At 41.2% G+C, this 13,396-nt stretch overlaps 1 protein-coding gene across 3 annotated transcripts in view; it reads left to right on the forward strand.

The window, feature by feature from the left end:
* Nucleotides 1-817: 817 nt before the first annotated feature.
* ptpro (protein tyrosine phosphatase receptor type O) overlaps nucleotides 818-13,396 on the forward strand; it is a 164,866-nt gene continuing 152,287 nt past the window's right edge. For 2 of the 3 annotated variants that reach the window (XM_072241181.1, XM_072241182.1), the window contains exon 1: nucleotides 927-1,014. In XM_072241181.1, coding sequence (XP_072097282.1) covers nucleotides 940-1,014 — 75 coding nt within the window. In that variant the 5' untranslated portion in view covers nucleotides 927-939. Of the gene's footprint in view, nucleotides 1,015-13,396 lie in introns of all 3 variants that reach the window. The other variant, XM_072241183.1, reaches the window with a different exon arrangement.

The following is a 13,396-nucleotide window of genomic DNA, read 5'->3' on the forward strand; positions in this document are numbered from 1 at the left end:
TTTAATTCATGACTTGTATTAGTGTTTCAACTATATTAAATTGTGCAGCATATTTGTATAAAACGAGTTGAGGGACTGGAAAAATTGCTCATAAATAATTTAAAAAACACCTTTCCTTGTTCATCCATTCTGATTTCATGTTATTCCACTATAATCTGACAATTGAGAACTTTTCTTTGTTCGTGGGCTGGAAGGAAGATGATGCTTGTGACCTTACAAACCAGAATCACGCATTAATGAAATGTCTGCCCACAACCCTCCAGAGTGAAGGACCAAGCCTTCTAACGTTAGAAAAGGGAGTGCTGCCGTAGGCAGAATGAGTCTAAATTTTAAATAGTCTCAAATGAACATTCCAGTCTGACACTCTGTAATTAGCAACATATTCGAACAGTCGCCCTGTTTCCCTTTGCGCCGCCAGCTTCTACGGTGTTTGCAGATATCTCTTGCCCGAGATAGGACGAGAGACTGATCGGTTAATGGAAAGGAAGCGAAAGCTCTCGGGTATTCAAAGCGGGCCGCATGGTTGGTTACAAGCTGCAGTCAGAGTCTGTGAACGAGGGAGAGGTGGGGGCGGGGTTACAGGGAGAGAATGGCTTTTTGTATGGGGGGATGCTCCCCGCACATTGATCAAATGCAGCGCAAACACACACGGATGGACGGATTGCAGGAAGGAGTTGATCAGTTGCGTGCGTGTTGTAGAGAACGATGAGGATAACTAGAGTGCATGCAGGATTTTTCCCAGTGTATTAGTTCCAGGCAGAGTCGTGACAGTAAACGAGAGGGAGGGTGGGTAGGGGGGAGGACATCAACCAAAGGCAAGGACCCAGTATGCAGCATGCAGAGTGAGCGGAGGCACAGCAAATGATTAGATGCTGCAGGAAAGCGCCATTGTCTGTGTCAGCAGCCTTGCCCCTTGCCAGATTTCTCCATCTTCATTAAATGCATTGGGATCTGCAGAGAGGAGCCGTTTGCTCAATGGTGCTTTTTATCACTTGTTTCCTTTTCGCCGTAAAGGTAGGTAGAATGGAGTCTTAATAGCAGCGGCACTTCAGAATAAAGTCTGTTCAGCAGTTCAACTGAGGAGCATTGATATATGCAAAGGAGAGTAGAATTGATGCAATTGTTTGATAGCCTGTATATATTTTAGCATCTTTTTAAGGTCTCCCCTGTACCCCGCTACGTGGTTTCACCAAAGCCAACACAAAAGCTCGATTTAGTATAATATGCTTGCAGACGCAATGAAGTTATTTTTTATATAGCACTGCTATATTCTGGTCTGGTTTAATTCTGTTTTCGGGTTTAGTCACCTTAGGTGTATTCTGTAGTAGCTGGGCACTTTTTTTTAGAAAGAGGAGCTGCTTATATGTTTTCCAACCTTTTTTGTAATTGTGGATTAATATTTAAATCAAATTAACAATCAAGCTTTGTTTACCCTTTTAGCTTCCAGCAAAATTAATGTATTTTTAAATAACTGGGGTCCAAGGAGACTACAAGAACGTTGACCCTTTCATTTCATGAGTTTAAATAGACATATTTCCCAAGGGTAACCACACTGCCTTTTAATAGTCCTAACAGTCATTTGTAGCCCTTTCCAAACTAGAGGAGCTGCCTGGAAAATGTTTGTGACATGTGTGAATATATTTTGATAAATTTGACTTAAGCCACCTAAGGTTAAACAAAATGTATAATTGGGCTGTTCTGATGGATGGAAAGAAACTGGTAATTGCTAACGATGTAAATTTACAAACAAGAATTACAGATCTGTGTATATAGAATAAGCACACTTCCAAACATGGGGGGGGAGGTGGAATTGTGGAGGTAAATTTGCATAAATCCAAATCATAGTGCATCAGGAAATCCCCAGGCCTCTAGATTGATAGTAATGGACAGATGTGCTGTGGACCAGAGGTAATGCCCAGTTATGTAGATGCCAGGAGCTACATCTAGGTTGAAAGGCAAGACTGTATTCTGCCCATACATAACGAGTCTGGAAAGTTTCTACCTTCTGTATTCTTTCTTTCTGATTGTTCTGAGGCTCTTCATAATTTAAAAATTTGCAGAGTCTTGAATCTGGCTTAATCACACCCAGTAATGTAGGCATCCTTTTGTGCTTTATTTTAGACTTGAGTACAAACATCCAGACCATTTTGATTCTGAGGGAGGCCCACACTCTGAATTCTGGTTCAGTGTGAGAAACAGCCAAGTGTGTCTGCTTCCTTGGGAGGATGCAGCAGATTTGGCTTTCTTTTGTATTAGAGCATGGAATGTATCCCCTGTCCCTCAAATAGCAGATTATTTGGCTATTATTGTATTGTTTATTTTTGAGAGATTGCTGTGTTTCATGCGTCTCTACAATGACCACTTCATTGGACGTAAAGCACTTACGACAAAATCTTGGGCAAATGACTCCCAAGTGTTAAAGGTGCTGAAGGTTTACATATCCCAAAGTGTAAATTGATCCTTGTTTATTACATTTCCTGGTTGAGAAGCATGAAGGCAGGGTAGCTCCTGGCTTCAGTCTCTGGTCTGTAATGAGTTGTCACTTCTCAGCTACAGGGACGATATCTTCCCCTGCATGATTTTCATTGTATCATTGTACGTGTTCTCCCTATGTTCTGAGGTACATGTGACAAATAAACTTGAATCCTCCTGTAATAGGATAGAGAATAGCTCAAGTTGTTCCTTCCTCCCTGCTTCCAGCTGTTCTCTGTTGGAAGTACTTGGGTCCGGCATCAGGTGTAACAGGTTGCCTGATTTCACCCTAAGACACACTGAGGTTGAAAACCCTGCTCTAGCCACCCTGTAGAATAAATGCTGGTCAGTGCTGTCAAGCAGGAGTGTAAATATAAGTGCTGAAGTGTTTTATAACCAAGTGCACAGTCCTTCAATGTAAATCTGTTTTACTTGTCGTGCACTAATGCTCAGCTTGATGTCAAGTCTCTTCCTGGGTAAAAGCGTGTTATTTATAAGATTTCTGTTTTGTGATCCATCTGTGAATGAATTTTCACACGTAAGGCATGCTTAATCACAGAGCAGCTGGCTCTGCAGCATGAAATTAAAGTTAAAGTTGGAAGAAATAACATTCTTCTAATGTAAAATGAGAAGATTTATATTTGCTTTGAATTATGCATCATATACAGGTATGAGCAAGAATCACGGAGAGTTATTGTTGCATAATGTCTGGATCAACCTCCTGAGCTAGAGTTGCTTGCCTGCGTGTATTATTTAATTTCACAAGCTGACTTAGAATATATTTAAATATCTCAAACCTGTACTGGTATTTCAAAAACACTATTAATAGAAATACTCATGGAGGTTTGTTTTAAATTTTAAGTGGAATGATGATTTACAGACTGATCTGAACTTACTTGATAGGTCTGATGCTCTTGAGTCTCAGATATTATTGTACCCAAGACCTCCTCCAAGGAGGACCATAATACAGACTGTGGGAGTGTGTTGCAGTGTTGGAGGTGATCTTTTTCAGATGAGACATTTTAAATGAGGCTGTCACTGTTTCAGGTGGATGTAAAATTTGTGGGAAACAATAGCTGTTGGTGATTTAGCTGCTCAGAACCTTTTTGTTTAACATTCAGTGAAATGATGGGTGCTATGGCTAGCTGATTCCCAACACCCCGATTCAAGTTTTTCCTATTAATTTATTCACCTCCAGACTTGAACATAATGACTCGCCATCCACAAATCTCTGATGTACAGAATCTCAGATTCATGGTCCTTCTGAGAAGAAATTCCTCCTTGTATTGGTCAAGAATGGATAAACTTCAACCCTGATATGGCATCCTCTTGTCCTACATTTTCCCCACCTGAGCTGATGTCCTCATTCGTTACCTTAGCAAATAGCTTTTGGATTATAAACAGAAGCTTAATGCTGGAGGTACAGTACTACAGGTCAGGCAGCGTCTGAGAGGAGAGAAACAGAAGTAATGTTCAAAGTTGGAGAATGAGAGAAGTCAAGCATGTTTTAATCTGCAGTGAAGCAAGAGAATTGGCCGCAGTGATGCCTCGTATTGTGAATTTCAGTTCTGAATGCTGTTTGCTTGCTTTATTGTTTGCATGATTTGCTGCTTTTTCTCTCTCCTCATTAAGTATTCAACAGTCTTTTTAATGGGTTCTATCACGGTTCTTTGTTTCATGGCTACCTGTAAGGAGACAAATCTCAAAGTTGTATGAAGTATACATACTTTGACAATAAGTGCACTTTGAATGCCTGTGATAGAGTGCAGACCAAAGATGTTAATGCAAAAATTACTGTAAAAGAAAAATTGTCATATTGGGGCAAAAGAAAAATAAAACCAGTTGAAACAAAGGTACTGCCACATACATGTTCAAAGTAAGTTTATTACCAAAGTACATATATCTCACCATATACGTATAACCCTGAGATTCATTTAATTGTGGGCATACTCAACAAATCCATAGAATTATAACCGTAACAGAATCAGTGAAAGACTGTACCAACTTGGGTGTATAACCAGTGTACAAAAGACAACAAACTGTGTAAATACAAAAAGAAACAAATAATAAAAAATAAGCAATAAATGTCAAGAACATGCGATGAGAGGTCCTTGAAAGTGAGTTAGAATGTTGTGGGAACATTTCAACAATTGGACAAGTGAAATTGAGTGAAGTTTTCACGTTTGGTTCCTGTGGGGTAGTAACTATTCCTGAACCTAGTGGTGTGAGTTCTGAGGCCCCTGGACTTTCTTCCTGATGGCAACATTGAGAAGAGAGCATGTCCTAAGTGATGGGGGTCCCTGATGCTGGATGCTGCTTTCCTGCGACAGCATTTTCATGCAGATGTGCTCAATGGAGGGAAAAGCTTTGCCCGTGATGGACTGGGCCATATCCACTACTTTCTGTTGGATTTTCTACTGAAGGACATTGGTGTTTCCATGCCAAGCTGTGATGCAGCCAGTCAATATACTCTCCACTACACACCTATAGCAGTTTGTCAATAGATGTCATCCCGAGTCTTCACAAACTCCTGAATAAGTAGAAGCACTGCCGTGCTTTTTCTCGTAATTGCACTTATGTGCTGGGCCCAGGACAGGCCCTAAAAATGATACCACAAAGGAATTTGAAGTTGCTCACCCTCCCCACCTCTGATCCTCCGATGAAGCCAGGCACATGGACTTCTATTTCCTTCTCCGGAAGGAAATAATAACCTCCTTGGTCTTGCGGACGTTGAGCAAGAGGTTATTGCTATGGCACCAATCAGCCGGAGAAGGGAGGAGGGAAGGGGGGGAAAGGAATTTATTTTTACCAGAAGAAGTCGATATTCATGCCATCAGGTTGGAGGCTACCCATTAGGAATATAAGATGTTGCTCTTCCACCTTGAGGGTGGGCTTATTGTGGCACAAGAGGAGTCCGTTTACCAACATATCAGATCAGGAATGGGAGTTGGAATTAAAATGGTTGGCCACCGGGAAATTCCACTTTTGGTGGATGGAGCAAAGGGGCTTCACAAAGCAGTCCTCAATTCACAATGGGTCTCACCAATATAGAGGATTCAGTGTAAACAAGCAGAAAATATTGGGAATAAGATTAAAAATGCTCAAAATTATAACTGTTAACTGTTAAATAATATTCCGTTTAACTGATCCTGGGCAGTGTCTTTGTTTGCACATTCTCCCGTAGAGTGACTACATGCATTGTTTCCCATTTCCCCAAATACATGAGGTCGAAAAGTTAATTGGCCGTGATAAATTTCTGCTGAGGGAGTGATTCTGGGATGTAGTGATGGAGAAGTAGGGGGAATAAAATGAGATTAGTGTAATTTCATACTTGATGTTCAGCATAAATTTGATGGGCTGAAGAACCAGATTTTGTGCAGTGACTCAGTGAAAACAATGTTTGACAAGCACTGTTAGAGTTCTTTGAGAATGTAAATAGCAAGATGATAGACAAATTGTATATTTAGATTGTTAAAAGGCAGTCAATTAGGTGCTAGTTAGAATGTCACAGGGACAATGTTGAATTTGCAGAATCCAGTCACTAATTTAACATCTTGCATTCCCACACTGACCTGTCTATCTCTGGCCCTCCTACGATGGTCCACATATGCTCAAGGAGCACCACCTCATGTACCATCTGTGAACATTACAGTCTTTGAGATTTAATATTAAATTTAACAACGTTTCTCTCCATGCATGTAGCTCTTTTTAATAGTTTAATTTTAATAGTTGTCTCTAACAGCTTTTTAAAAAATTAATCGTTAACTTGGCAAATTTGGTCTGTTCTCTACCAGAGATTTGCTGTTTGCTCCACTTTCTCTCTCCAATATACTTCACATTTCTGGTTCCAATGAAGGCTTAATTATAGGAAGGATGGTTGCCTCATTATAGGAAAGATGTGGAAACTTTAGAAAGTGTGCAGAGGAGTTTGTCAGGATGCTGCCTAGATTAGAGAACTTGTTTTAAGAGGAAAGATGGAGTGAGCTAGGGCTCTTCTCTTTGAAGAGGAGCGTCTTCATAGAGTTGTACAAGATGTAACAGGCATAGATCGAATGAATAGCCAGAGATTTTCTTTCCCATGGTGGAAATGGCTAATACTAGAGGGCATAATTAGATTATGAGAACACTCAGTCCTCTTTTATTGTAATTTAGAAATGCATACATGCATTAAGAAATGATGCAATGTTTCTCCGGTGTGATATCACAGAAAACAGGACAAACCAAAGACTAACACTGACAAAACCACATAATTATATCATATAGTTACAGCAGTGCAAAGCAATACCATAACTTGATGAAGAACAGTCCATAGGCACAGTGAAGAAAATAGTCTCAAAGTCCCTGAGTTGATCGACTCCCAAGTCCCCGATAGCAGCAGCAAAAGGGAGAAACTCCCTGCCATAAACCTCCAGGCACCGTCAACTTGCCGATACCTTGGAAGCAGCCGACCCTGAGTCCATCCGTCCGAAAACACCGAGCTTCCGAGCAGCCTCTCTGATACAGCCTCCCGAGCGCCATCCTCTGCCGAGCGCCTTCGACCTCTCCCCGGCCGCTGAAACACGCAAAGCCGAGGATTTCGAGGCCTTCAGCTCCAGAGATTCTGGTTACCACACAGTAGCAGCGGCAGCGAAGCGGACATTTCAGAAGTTTTCCAGATGTTCCGCTATGCACTCACGTCTGTCTCCATCAAATCACAGGATTGTGCACGGTCCCCTACTTGACAGATAACAAGTATTCATCACCGGAGAGGCCGCGCGCGCTGTCGTCGCACCGCCATCTTCTCCCAAGGTGATTTTAAGGTGATTGGAAGAAAATATAGGGGATTTTTCCACACAGAGAGTGGTGAATGTGTGGAACACCCTGCTGGGAGGGGTTGTAGAGACAGATACATAAGGGGCCTTTAAGACACATAGGTGATGGAAAAACGGAGGATTGTGTAGGAAGGAAGTGTAAGATTGATCTTGGAGTTGATTATAAGATTAGCACAACATTGTGGGCCGAGAGGCCTGTAATGTTCTATGTTTTTTTATCTGAAACACTGGCTTTATTTCTCTCCCCACTGATGTTGCCTTGACCTGCTGAATGCTTACAGCATTCCCTGTTCCTATTTCAAATTTCTGACATTTGCAGTTTTTAAATTCAAGCCAATATAGGCTTGATCTGTTCTCATATGACATCTACATTGTCACAGGAGTCATTATAGTAAATCTTCTCGAAGCAATTATGTCCTTCAATAACAGGACCAAAATTACATGCAGTGCTTCAATGTGTTCTCTGCAAATCCCTGTGTGCCTGTAGCAAGGCTATTCTGCTTTCATACTTCAGACTCCTTGTGATTAACACTAGCATTTCATTTGCCTTCCTAATTACTTGCTATACCTGCGTGCTAACCATCTGTGTTTATTGTACAAAGGCATACAAATCTCTTCCAACACTCGATTCAATAGTCTCACACGATTCAAATAATCTGCTTTTGTTCTTTCTACCAAAGTAGATAACTTCGCGTGTTCCCCGCATTCTACTCCATCTGCCACCTTTTTGCTGGCTCCCAGCCATTTTGCCGGCTGTTCGTGTCCACACAACTTGTGTTCCCACCTGTCTTTGTACTGTTAGTTAGCTTTGACCACTACAATCAACTCTGAATCTTCATCTAAGTCATTAATAAGAATTGCAAATAACTGTGATCTCAGCGTTGATCCCCATGGCAACTCTCTAGCTGCAGTTTACCAACCTGAAAATGAGCTGTTTATTCCTACCCTACACCAATCTTTCATTTGTTATGATGAATATTACCACAAATACCATGAGCCCTTTTGGAAATCCAAATATACCACATTATTTCTATGCACCATACTTGGTGCACCCTCAAAGAATGCTGATAAAATTGACAAACATGATTTTACTGTTGTTTAGTGTAAATCTACCTGATTGGATTATGATTTTCTGAGGGTTGTGTAACTACTTTCCTAATATTGGACTCCAGCATTTCTCAATTACAGATACCAGACAAACTGGTTTCTATCCCTTCATTATTAAGTAAGAGTTAGTTTTGCAGTTTCTGTTCTAGTTCATTTTGAGAATCTGGGCAATTTTGAAAGATGAAAACCACATGTATAACTACTGCCATGGTGTTCCCTTTCAGCGACCTTGGATTAAAGCCGTTAAGTCCAGAACATTGTCCTTCTCGTTATTCTACCCAGTTACTGTCTGTGATGAGGGGTGAAATGGGAAGCTGAGCTAATATCGCAGTTCGATCACTGATAAAAACCAAGAAATCAAATTTCAGAGTATATTTATTATCAACCCCTGAGACTTGTCTTCTTGCAGGTGATCACAAAAACAAAGAAAACCAGAGAACCCTTTTAAAGAAAGAACCCATATCACAAGACCATCAAACGCACAAAACACACAAAACAAATAAAAAACATACAGAACATTAAACATCGAACTGCAGAGTCCCCAAAAGTGAGTTCACAGCCATGAGCCACGAGGCAAGTGAAGCTGTCCTGAAAGCCAATGACCACGGTGATAGCCACAGAGTGAGTCCGTTCGGTGTGGTGTCGATGGCTGCGGGCCACAGCCACATTCCCAGTTCTGCAGTATGCACGGACAGGAAATTAAGTGCTGTTCGTCAAGCTTGGATTGGGCATCAATCAGGATGCTGCAGTCCGATAGGTCAGAGTGGGAGAGGGAATTAACGTGGTTGGCAACAGGGAGCTTGCAATCTCCCGGGTGAACTGAACACGGGTGATCAAGGTGACCATGTTGTGAGCACTGAATGCAGTACACTAGATTAAAGGAACTGAAAGTGAGTCACCATTTCACATGCAAAGAATTTTTTAGTCCCTGGCTGGTGGGAGGGGAAGAGGTGAAAGTACAGTTGTTGCCAGAGAAAGTGCCAGAAGAAGGAAAAGTAGTTGTGGGAATGGAAGAGAGGAATTAGAAAGGGTATGACAAAATGCTGAATGGGGAGAAGAGGAAAAGACGTGTCTGGTGGTGGAATCTCTTTGAAGGTGGTAGAAATTGTGGACAATGATCGATTGAATGTGGGGCTGGTGGAGTATGAACTGGGGACCAGGCAACCTTATCCTTGTTCAGTCATCCATCTGATGTATTATCTCAGCTTTTCTTTTCCTTTTCATTTTGTTTTGGGAATGGAGGATATGCTCAACCTGACCTTACGGGCATGTCTTCTAGTTCAGCTTTTTGTAACTTCGCCATTCTTCTGCTCCTGGTCCTTTTGCTTACATTATCACCTCTCACTGCTCCTGTTCGCACATGGACATCCCCATGGTCACTCCAGTTTTCCCCACCCCCACAATCCCTGCAGCTCTTTTTTTGTCTCCTTTTCATTTCCAGTCAGGGGGCTCTGTTCTCCAGTGTTCCCTCTGTTTCTATTCCTTTAGTTTCAGCCTGAGCTGCTGAAAACTCCCATCATTCTGTGTTTCAATTTCCAGCTGTTTTTTGTTTGATTTTCAGATCTAACACCTTGACTGCAATGGTTTCAGATGTTGAAGAATATGACAAATACAACTAGAATCCTTTTCTGCTTTAATTGCCCTCTGGTTTTTGAGATTATTTGTTGTCAATGTTTAAACATATTATTATACAGTAATTAAATTGCCACATAGACGTTGACACCCAATTCAGTATTATGTACCACATGCTAACTAACCACTGTATACTTCTGAATAATTATGACTCGTGAGTTGCTTTCTAGTTCCTTGACTAGGTCAGAATAAAGTTGTATCCCATCAATCCCAAGGAACAATGAAATGTAGTTCTTTAATTTTTCAATGAAGTGTGAGATTTCATTGTATATTGTGAGATGGAGCTCTACCTGGTAACTGTCTTAACACTTGGCTTCCAGTCAGATACTGCTTTTAGAAAATAATTGACTGTAGTTCTCCTTAAATTAACATTGCCTTACCACATTAGTTGTCAAAAATGGTATGATTAAAGCAGGGCTTATTTTGCCTGATTTCCCTGCTGCCTAAATCACTTCCAACCTTGTTCTGTTCATTTGAAGATATGTTAACAAAATCTTGATGTTGACGATTGCTTAAAAAGAAGCATATCCTAGGATAGGATTTATTTTTCCTTATTTAATCCAGTAGAACTAATTGAAGAAGTAAGAGAATTTTATTGGATGGATTTATCTGGGTAAGTATAGGACCAGAGGGATCAACCTCAAAATAGAAGGACATCCCTTCTGAACTGAGATGAGGAGGAATTTCTTTAGCCAGAAGGTGGTGAATCTGTGGACTTCATTGCCACAGTCAGCGATGGAGGCCAAGTCATTGGGTATATTTAAGGCAGAAGCTGATGGGTTCTTGATTAGTCAGGGTGTCAAAGGTTATGGGGAGAAGGCAGGAGAATGGGGTTGAGAGGGAATAATAAATCAGCCATGATAGAATGGCAGAGCTCAATGGGCTGAGTAGTCTAATTATGGTCTTATTTTTATAAAGTTATGCTTCTATTGCACCATACCCAATCTTGGAGACGAATTTCCATAGCCATTCATCTTATTACTTTTAAGATGGTGAGTGTCCAAACATTATATGAAGGTTATGACCTTAGCCAGAGCCTGAGTTTGATTCCCTTCAGTTCCCAACTAATGGGGGAACATTCGTGGTAGATTTTCCAATCACCAAAGATAGTCAGAAATCTGACCTTCTCTTCCTGCCACGATCTTAGCTGACACAAGACCTTTTTGCTTTAACTTCTCTCTAACCTTCAGTCCTCCACACCAAAAGTGAGATCCAGCTGAAAAGATTGAGAGATGTGATTTTTATTCACTCTAGATCACTGTCTTCTAAATATGAGGCATTAGGTGATTTTTCAAACCTTTGTGTGAAACCTGTACATTCTAATCATGCAGTTTCCTAGGTTCCTGTGACAGCTTTTCAATGGATGATGGACAAACTTCAGGGTGCAGAAGCACAGAGAACCCTCCTTTGAAGCAAAAACCTGCCGTTTTCACACAGCACAGCAGGGGAAAATTGCTGTGCTTATAGTGCACTTTGAAGAATTTTAACTTGACCAAAAGGACCATTGTATTTTGAACACTCTCCCAAATGTCAGAAATTATTTTTACTTTCAGTCATTGAGAATGTCTACTGATTAGCTTCTGATGCTAATTTGAGCCGGAGGGAACAATAGTGTAATCTCAATGAGGTGGTTGGAGAAAAATGTAGGGAGGAGGTGTCGGAGTTAAGTTTTATACACAACATACTGGGTCCGTGGAGCACCTTGTCAGGAATGGTGGTAGAGGCAGGTACATTAGAAGTATTTTAAAAAACTCTTGGATAGGTACATAGATAATAGAAAAATGGAGGGCTATCTAGGAAGGAAGGGTTAACTTGTTGTTAGTGTAGGTTAAGAGATTGGCATTACATCGTGGACCAAAGGCCCTGTAATGTTCTATTTTACTGATCTGAAACACTGGCTGTATTTCTCCCTCCATCGATGCTGCCTGACCGGCTGAACACTTGAAACATTCTTTGCTTCTGTTTCAGATTTCTGACATCTGCGGGTTTTTTTTCCCTCCAGTCTCAAAATTTTTACGTTCTTCAATAAAGTTGCCCAGATTTAAATTCCAGACAGTATAGGTTTGATAGAAGGACCCTGGATGTGGTCACTTTGTACTAAACCTGTTAGTGATCAGAGATTAGAATCGGAAATAATCCCAGTGGGCTGAATATGTTGGAGCCAGGCTGCTGTGTGGACTCACCCTCTGGGGAAACAGAGCTTCCACATCTGAGAGGGATCCGGCTTGTGGAGCAGGTTGTCACTGGTGAGTCTACCTTGTCCAGTGAGTCCTAAGGCCTTGTCTGTTTACACTAAGGAAATCTGTTAACCCTTGCCACTCTAAACTGCTCATCAGTTTTTAACTTCCTCTGGTAAATACTTTTGAATAATCAAAAGCATTTACCTGCACCAATCTTTTTCCCATTCTGGCCTTGGCCAACCCTCCACGGGGTAAGACTGAGTGACGGGTATTAAGCGCACTCAAAGCTTTCTCTCAGCCGGTCAACGACAGAGTAGATGTACCACTATTTGACCCTCAGCTCACTTCCCACTCCCATGTTAGAGAGGAAGCCTGAGATATCCCTCGGCTCACTTTGCTGTTTTCCCTTCAAAACTGGCCTTTAGAGAGCATCATTTAGCACTGTGGATTAGGAAAGGGGAGAATTGCTGACATTTCAAGTTAAAATGTCAACAATTCCACCTTCCCTTCCTCTCCCCTCCCCAGCTCCCATCAGATACAGCTCAACCTGCAGCTTATTCCAGCAGTTTATTGTTCTACGATGTAATCAAGGTTACTTATTCTTCAGGATTGCCATTTGATCTCCAAGAGTTATAAAATTATAGGGGCAATGAAAAGCTTTGAATTCTACCTGATTAGAAATCCTTTGGACTTTGATGGATTAACAGATTTTCTGGACTGTTTGATGTTCTTCTAGTTAGTACCCAAACAGACTCTTATTTCTTTGTTCCTATATCTCTTTATACTACCTTTGTGTCAGATGGTATCTTCCAGTGAACTCATTAAGTGTAAAGGGATCGGGCAGTACACAGGCACTCAGGACCCTAGTTGAGGCCACACGTCTTTTTGCCCTCTAAAGCCCTGCTTAGGTTCCAAAGTAATGAGTCGACCAGATGCCAGGTCATCATGATTTCTGACTGATTGGATGGTTAACTAATGGAGTTCTACTGTGCTTTCAGTGGGTGAAGATTAGTTTGATACTTTCAAAAGTTTTGACCGATCTTGTGGTAACTTCTACTTTGGAAAAGGCACACTGTACAACTTCATGCCAAAGAAACAACATTATCTGGAACTTCAAAACGTTACATATATACGGAGGGTTTCACAACCCGTACGGCATGGCGGGAACACTAGGTACACGAGGGCCACCAGAAG

Source organism: Mobula birostris, chromosome 23, assembly GCF_030028105.1.
Source record: "Mobula birostris isolate sMobBir1 chromosome 23, sMobBir1.hap1, whole genome shotgun sequence".
NCBI classification, from domain to species: domain Eukaryota; kingdom Metazoa; phylum Chordata; class Chondrichthyes; order Myliobatiformes; family Myliobatidae; genus Mobula; species Mobula birostris.